Source organism: Gavialis gangeticus, unplaced genomic scaffold (genome assembly GCF_001723915.1).
Source record: "Gavialis gangeticus isolate Ggan-Ray unplaced genomic scaffold, GavGan_comp1, whole genome shotgun sequence".
NCBI lineage: Eukaryota > Metazoa > Chordata > Crocodylia > Gavialidae > Gavialis > Gavialis gangeticus.
Window position 1 is genome coordinate 13181929 of NW_017729003.1, and position 8921 is coordinate 13190849.

The 8921-nt window shown below is 43.7% G+C and overlaps 1 protein-coding gene across 4 annotated transcripts in view; it reads right to left on the reverse strand.

The window, feature by feature from the left end:
• COL13A1 (collagen type XIII alpha 1 chain) overlaps positions 1-6387 on the reverse strand; it is a 216933-nt gene extending 210546 nt beyond the window's left edge. For 3 of the 4 annotated variants that reach the window (XM_019507839.1, XM_019507838.1, XM_019507837.1), the window contains exon 1: positions 5575-6387. In XM_019507839.1, the coding sequence (XP_019363384.1) occupies positions 5575-5877 (303 nt within the window). In that variant the 5' untranslated portion in view covers positions 5878-6387. The remainder of the gene's footprint in view (positions 1-5574) is intronic. The other variant, XM_019507840.1, reaches the window with a different exon arrangement.
• Between the last annotated feature and the right edge of the window lie 2534 nt (positions 6388-8921).

Below are 8921 nucleotides of genomic sequence, written 5' to 3' on the forward strand. Positions count from 1 at the left end.
ACACACACACACACGCACACACACACACACACACACACACACGGGGTTTTCCTGCTGAACACCAACAAGGAACCAGAGAAAATTAGAAGTCTGTACCCATTGTACAGCTAAGAGTACTGATCCCTCCTCTAGAGAGGATTTATCCATCCTCTAGAGAGATGACAAAAGGATTTTGTGATACTTGATATACTTCTTGGTTGCATTCATAACAACTTACACCAGCACAGTGACTGTAAAATCTACTTTCTGCTGCCTTACAAGTTTCCAGGATAATAATTATTTTTTAAAATTAGGTAAAAGAAAAATTTCAAACTTTGGAAATCACAAATTCTGCTTTTATTCAGAGAAAGCAGCACTGAAAATGCCCCACCTTACACCCCACTATGCATCTGGCAAGAAGAAACAAGACCAAATGTTAACCAGCATGGGAAAAAATCTTCACTTTCCCCTCTAGAAAGCTCTCCCTCTGCTTTATATGCCAACAGTACAGTTTATTTGAACTCTTTATTTGATTTTTGTGATGCCCCATAAATACAGAGGAATTCTAGCCTGTAGCCAAAATTCTCTCAGAACTACCCATATCAGGCTTAGTCAGCACAGGCATTTTCAGGGAAATACTAAAAGTCTATTTCTATCTGGCAGAAAGAAAAACCCAATCCAGTAGTTAGTACTCCTTGCTGCTAGGAAGAAACTGTGACAATAACGGATGAAGTCAGTATTCACTAAACTCCCCTACATGCTATTAATTCTGTTAAAATGAAAGTAGCATTTTCATACTGCCAAAGCTAAGTCCTCCACAATCATGAGATTGGCTTAAAAATAATGACACTGTTGAACATCCCACGTTTTGATTTCTTTGTAGTTCTTAATGCTTTCAAGCTCTCTCCACAAACAGAGGGCATGCAAGAACCTCATTTTTGTTTTTTAAATAAGTTCTGACATTCTCAAGTAATCCCATGACTCCAGGACCTGGGGTTTTATAAAAGAAAAATAAATAATGAATGACAATAATGCATACAACAAATAATTAATGCAATAAACATGAGAGAGACATGGCAATATTGGAACAAGCCATAACTGGGTTCTTAGACCCCTAGAGCACCTTGGCATAACTCTTGTGATGAGAAAACTGAACAGTGCCCTCTTGTTCTGGATGGGTTTTTCCTCACTCTTAGTGGAGGCCAAATGGGCCCTTCACATAAGTCACAGCAGCAGCTGAGCCTTCAGACTTCCCACAGCTGTGGCTGAGGTCGCCCCCTTAGACCTCTTGTACTTAGGTTCTATTCACCATTGCTCAGTTGCTGGACATGCCACAAGACTGGGGAGAAGGATGAGGCAGGCAAATGGCTTTAAACCATCCTGTCTCCCCTCATATTCTCAGGGCTGCTGGAACACAGCCCAACTCCCTGCGAAAATTAGACTGTGCATGGTGGCTGCACCTAGGTGTCATTTCTCAGGCAAAACTATCTGGATTTCATCTTGTTGCAACCACCCTTCTAACCTTCCCTTTTCTCCTCCCTGTCCTGGCACACCTGTTACATCTTGTGAGGGGAGCGCTGCATATTCATTCTGGCTGATCTAAGCAAGTAAAGACATTCCCTCATATGGGGTGTTACTGGGAAGCAATTTATCCCCTTTTTGCCACCAGTGCACAGAAGAAGCAGAAAAGTAGACATGTAGAGCCCTGCTACACATTCACATTAAAGCTGGATAGAAGACAGCAATAGAGTTATTACATATTTTCGAGCACTAACTTTATATCTAGTTGGCTCTTTTTATAGTTGGATGGAGTGATAATTAATTACTTCGCACTTGTGGTTGGTCTAAATTTATTGTGTGATTAACCAGTTAATTTTGTAATATATGTAACATGTAGCAGGGGCCTAAATCCTCCCAACATACTTCTCCCCATCCCCAACATTTATGGAGTAGTGACTCAGCACAGGCATCTTAGACACTAAAAATTACAAGCAACATATGTTCAGCCATCCACTTACCCTTCACACTCCTTCATAGCACAAATCTGTGACACACTTGCAAACATATACCACACAAAACAAAATAACAATAATCTCATGACACAAACTCAGTAGCATAATAGTGAATGGGTGAGAGGGGCATGAGCCCCAAACACTGCCTAAGGGGAGAGGGTGCTGGAATGAAGCTAGGGGTAAGCCTCACCCGTTACTCTTTTGCCCCATGCACCTTGCATCTTCCTTGCAGCAGGGAGAACAGACAAGCGGTGGCACTAAGCAAAACTGCTGCTGCTGGGAAGGGGTCACCTCCTTTTTTTGCCATCCAAAACCAGTGCTTTCTTGGCCATTCAACATTCATGTCAGTGGCAAAAAAGGAGGTGACATCTTGCCCAGCATCAGCAAACCTCCAGCCGCTGCTCCTATGATGTGCACTGCCACCACCCAGGACACAATACTAGCCAGTTATGCCTCTGTATAGTTGCACCAAATAGCATTTCTGATACATACAGCGACTGTATGTACACACACAAACAGAGCAATATCAGTCACAAATGTACTCCTTTTAAGTCAAATACATACAGACACAATCATAACATTTCCAGTCCTCAAGTGCAAGCATATACTTCAAACTCAGAGCATTTTAAAAGAAGACGCTGACTTTCACACTTCCTTTCCCTTCCAGTCCTTCCACCTCCCCCCCAGCCCCCAGGCGACTGGTAGCGGGTGCATGGGAGTACATGTGTCCCCCCAGTGGCTGACACTGATGCTGTTGGTAGGGCTGGTGCCCCTCCCCTTGACAGGGTTGGCGGCTTCTGCGGGTGCCCCCCCTCCCCAATTCAGGATGCACCAGTAACTCATGCCTCTCCCTGTTCCCCCCCAGTTAGAACTGATTCTACAGTTTTTAAAGCCTGGGATTTCTCTTTTTTATTTTATTTTGTGCTCAGTAGCTTAAAACTGGCAGCTGTAAAACTCATTAAGGTCAAAATACACAGAGAGAGCATAGCTCAACCATGAGGATGTGGTGGCAAGAGACACTGACAGTCTGAAAGAAAAGGGGATGACCATCCTTCCCAGCTTGCCCATCATGGAAATCTCTTCTTTTATCCCTCACTCTCACAGTCACATTATTTTGTCACCTTTTCTTGGAAACTCCTGTCAGTAGAGTGGTGAACAAGGTAGTATGAGATAATGGGCAAATCAGGCCCATTATCACTCAGCAGCTGGAGTCTCTAACATCTTTCATAGAGTTTTATTGTTATTCTGAAGCTTTCTTTAACCCTAATCTTGCAGTTCTATCAAGGTGCCAGCTTCCTTATTGCAGTGTCCGCATTTGTTCTTACTTGGTGAGCTTCTTCAAAACAGTGCTCTGTCAGTACCAGTAAGGACTTCAGCAACAGGCACTTTTTGCAGTGTAGCTTTCTTCTAGTATCAGGTTAGGATCCTAGCAGAATATGAGTTTCTACATGGCTGCATAGATCAGTGGGGCTTCAGCAATGTGCTCTATTTCACAGAAATGCATTGCTAGGACCCCAACCCAGAGGGCGTGAAGGACAATCCCTTCTCAGTGTCAGCTAGGAGTTCAGCAGCCTGGGCAGTGCTGTCTCAGTGTTACCTATCACCAAATTCATTCAGCCAGGCAGTCAAAGAACTTTTAATGTATGTCATACACTGAAATACAGAAAATTCTGTGCACATATTTTACAGATATTTTACTGAGAATCAACTCTTACTTTAAATTGACGCAAAGGTCACTTATCTCCAATTATATTGCAACTAGGGTATAGTCAGTGATAGGGCAGCCCTTACTTATTTGTTTGTGTTCTAGAATAATGACCTGTTCAATATCCAATTAAACACTCTATTTATAATTTCATTTTTTTGTCTGGCTTCCTCAGATACAACTTATGAATGAAACAAAGAAACCTGTGGTGCAGAACCTAGATCCATTGTTACAAGCTAAGGACCTGGCCCCTGGGAACCTTTATATACTTTATATTACTATGAATCTACAATATGTATGACTTGAACAAAAGCTGGAGTCATTTTGCACAGTGGAAGCTAAAAAAAAAAAAAAGACCCAGCACTGACTCCCAGCACAGAGCATCTTCCTGGGTATCACAGGATGTTTTTCCTCTCATGTGAGCTATTGCACAGCACAATTTGGACTGGACTGTGCATCAGACAAACAAGCACCAGTCTAACTTATAGCACTTGTCAACACCCAGAATTCATATACAATTCTAAAGAGTGAATGACTACCAGCAACAACCAAAATAAACTAGGGCATGTAGAAGCCTGGCATGGGCATGTTAGAATAATGAAGTAGGAGATAGATCAGGTTTGGAGGAGTTTATCTCTAAGGTTTAAGACTCAGAGTGTGGGTTACCTGTCTATAAATGATTCTGTAGCAGTGGTGCTCAACTCTGGTCCCAGAGGCCAGAAGAGTGGAATGGTACTGGTTCACAGACCAGATCCTGCACACAGGGTTGGTCTAAGGGCCAGATCCCACATGGGGTTAGTCTGTGGGTGTGATCCACTGTGCCAACATGACCCTGCATGCTGGATCCAGCCATGGTGCAGCTGTGTACTGCAGGCATGATCTAGCATGCAGGGCCAACTCATTTGGACCATGGGGTTCCCCACAGGTTTGAAAAAGTGGCAGCAGGAGAGTGATGGCAGCATTAATTCATAGCTCTGGGTGCAATTAACATTACTACAGCTCCCCTGCTGCCAGATTTCCAGACCTGGCCCATGGTGTCCCATGGGCCAAATGACATGGTTCCCTGGGCCAGAGGTTCAGCACCACCGGTCTACAATATTTTTAATAGCAACTCTCAATACAGTAGTCAAGGGCCTGCTCCAAAACCTGTTGAACTCAGCGGCCAGATTCCTGTTGGCTTCAGCAGGCTTTGGATCAGACCTGATGTCTGCTGTCTCAGCTAAGATCTCAGCAGTATGATCTTCTTTACACTAATGTGCTGTGGCTACTAAAAAGGACCCAGATAGCTGGCCTTTTCTTTTCCCAAACCACCTCTGTGAAAGTGGTGTGGATTGAAAAAAGAGGTACTTCTTCCAAACTGCCTTCAAACAGGAACCTAGAAATCAATGTGTCACAGCACTTACCTGTCTCTGCCTGTCCCTCTTTGCCATTTACCTGTCACAAGCACAAATCCTATTTAGTAGCTTGCCATTCACAGGCATATTGAGTTCAGCTCACCATCCACTTAGCTATTTGTTCTTAACCATTTTAATGTGTGGGTTAAATTTAAAGTCAAAACGACACAGGGTGCAGCGCTTCCAACCAGCCCATACAAAGCCACTAATTCTCAAATTAAGGATAAATTGATGCTACAAAGGACCCTTCTCTCAGGAAACAGACACAAAACCCTCTGATTTTACAACTGTCAAAGCTCAGATAAATCATAGATCATGTCAGACAGAAACAAACCCTGAGCCAGTTAGACAGAAGGGGGTTAAAAGGGAGAGTCACAGTTTAATGAATTCAGGAGGACCCAGATGGATCAGTTACTTAGAACAATTTGTAGGTTACATAAAAATTATAAAATATATATATCTATGAAAATGAAAGAACACAGACCTCTTCAAGCAGTTGGTCAACTCTTCCCAAAATAGCTGTCTCCATTTGGTCTGCAGAGAGCCAGGCAGGGAGCTGAGAGGATCTGTCTGCTTCCAAATGAGAAACCCTGGATTGCAGGTCTGATGTCCTAAAGTATAGCAGGAGGCTCAGCACCAGAGAAAGCAAAGACACCCCAGGAAGCCCAAAGCCCAGCAGTAGAGGAAGTCTACAGCATCTTTCCCCATCCCCTGTCCTGTGGGGAGCAACACATCCCCTGTCAAAGGCACTCTGGCTAGCACCTTTCCAGCCCTTTTCCTCCAACATTCCCGCCCTGTCCTGAGAAACAATAAATAAATAAATAGAATAAATAAAGTCTCAATCCTACTCCGAGAAACACAATCCAAAATGCATGGCAGAGCAGCGTTCCAGGGAATCCCAATGCCACAAAATGCCAATTGTTATGACAGCAACAAGAAGAAAATCATATGAATAAATGGGGGAAAAAGTTATTTTAAAAAAGGATCCAGCTCCAGAAAAGCTTTGGGGAAAAATAGTCTGCTCAGTTTTTGTCTTTCAGTCTTTTCAGCTGGTTGTAGTCCTTTTTCTTTTCCCTCTAGGTTTATCAGCTTCAGTTCCTTAGCAGAGCCGTGTAGAGATTGCACATGAAAGTCCTCATTAGAGAGAGGTGATTCTCAACTTCTGTGGAGTTGCACTGTGGTTGATCCTGGCTTCTCTGTAACATGACACACTCTCTCTGAACTACAGGGATCAGATGAGCAGGCTGCACTGCTTCCCAACGTACCCTCCTCTGCTGTCCCTCTCCCCCCCCTTACTCCCCCCACGTCTCTCTCTCCCTCGTTCTCGCTGCAATGATTTATTTATTTATACAAAGTGTCTGGGTGGGATCAGACCCTGGGACCCTCCCATCCCAGTCAGTCCCCAAAGCACCTCTCATCAGCTACCCTGTCCCTTTGAAGTGACACTCACTGTGGTTATTTATAGCAGCAGGAAAGAGATTCTAAAGCAGAGGCAGGACTCACACTTCTTCCCTGTCTCACGCCACATTGGGATTTTTTAAATTGCATTTGTGGGTGACTTTATAAGACTGGCACAAATGGGCCATCATATATGGGCAGCTCTTCTGTTTTGACTTCCTAGGACTACTAGAGTACCTGGAACCTAAATCTGACCCTATTTTAAGATGATTCAGCAATGACTCTTCCACTGGCTCCTTTCTTAGTGTGGAGGTGAATCTGGCCCAGCAAGCAGGACGTGTGGACTTTTTTTGGTATAGGTATTTCAGCAAAAGGAGGCCAGTGACATGAGGACATGAGGGTTATAAAGAAAACTCAGAACCAGGAGCCCAGGGTCTACACAGTGTGTGTGGGATTTAAAATTCTGCCAGCAGGTGAACCTAGCAGTCTCTGTCCTGTCAACAGTTGCCAGAATATAAAGTGAATATACACTCCAAATACCTTCAATCAAAGTTGGCTGAGTTATATTATGACTCAACACAGAGGGGCTGGCAAATGTGTTAGAAGGGAGAGTAATTGCTGTCTGGGGCTTAGACTGACTCTTAAATGCTTTTGCTTCAGCCTTCCTTCATAGCACCTTGTTCTCCTATGCTGGATCATGGTTGGTCCAAGTCAGTTGTCTTCCTGGGACCCCCCACCCCCAACCTCAGGTTCTGCTGCAGGAAGGGATACTGATGTTTCAGCATATATTTGCTTTTCTCTCCCAGCCAGTGCCAAGCCAACAGCCACGCACAGGGATAGGGGGCAGTGTGCTACTAAAGGAACTATTTGATCAGAAGAAAATGATGAACCTCTTAGCACTTGTGGATATTACATATCTGGTGTCACTTTCTGTTAAAGTAAAACTATAGAATCCTGGCCAAATTGCAGCTCAGGTAATTACATCCTGTCTGCCTAACCACCCTTTGCAGTTGCAGCTGTATAAAGTATTCCTCACTTCACAGTCTAAATTGTTGTGTCAGGTTGCATGCCTGAATACAGTGGTGCTATGTTCTGCTGTAGAGATTTCACTCATGGAGAATTGATTTCAGTGCATCTCCTGGGTCTATATTAACACCCATGGTCTGCATCAGATTTTGCTGGTGTAGACTGTAGCAGAGGTCTTTGGTGTTACCTATTTAGCTAAGGTAGGAGGTTTTGTGTTGGAGACTGAGATTGGTGTAGAGGGCAGCTCTAGCATATATGGCAGTGGTGTGGAAAAAGTGTGTGTCCAGGGACTCTGCACCTCCATGCAGTGGCTCCTGGTGCTGGGAGCTATGATAAAACTCCCACAGGAGCTAAGAAGGATTTATTTGGTAATTAGAATCCACAGGCGGGCCCTGTAGTGGAGATACCACCAGCTCTCCCTTAGAACAAATTCTCCATGAAACACAAAAGGGCCTCCCTAGCTCTGGCCCACCTTGTCCAGTGTTTGCACAGCCCTTAAAGGGGAAGATGCTATAGTTATGACTTACACTAAACATTTTATGAGACATGATTCCAGCTTCTTAGTTTCCCTTCCCCACATACTTCTTATCCTTTCAGAAGATCAAGAGTAATTACTATAGAGAAGGGATGATAGCCATGCAGCGGACTTGGATAGCAGAAATGAAAACCATCTGGTCATCATGGGCACCTGTACATGTCACAGGGTTTCATCCCAGTTAAATAGGTTTGTAAAATTTAAACTTGTTTATTTTGGAGCATCATGTCAGTGTTTGCACATACTGGGCTTTTGAACAAATTAAGCCAGGTGTGCAATTCCCTGTCAATTCCAGCAGGGGGAGTCAAATACCAATCTACCCCAGTGATTCCCTACTGAATTGCACCAAGGGGTGCATGTTCACCAGTAAACCAGTAAATAATACACCAGTAATCCCCTCCCTCCGCAGGTAGACAAAGAAGTGAACTACAAAAAAGTCGCAGCACCATCTGATGGAAAAGAGGCTAATTACACATCTTTCAGTGCCTTTGCGTTTGCACACAACGAATCCATAACCACAATGCTTTAATTCCCAGTGAGCCAAACTACACGATGTCTGAGGAGTTTTAGTTTAATGTACCAGAAAGACTTTTAAAGCATCTGGAAATCCTGCTCATGCAAGCAGTAACACAAGAAAAGGCAAAAAACATGATGTGTACAAATGCCCCATGTCTATAGAACACAAGAGAAAGTATACTAGTTCTCAGGAGCTGGGAAGAACTTGATGCTCAGTTCAGTAGTTTCTCAAGATAGCTTCTGAAGTAATTTAACACTCAGGTTAAACAACCCAACTTTGTAAGATTACAAGAGAGCTAGATACAGTGTTCTAGGCCAGGGGTTTTCAACCGGGGTAGCACGTACCCCTGGGGGTA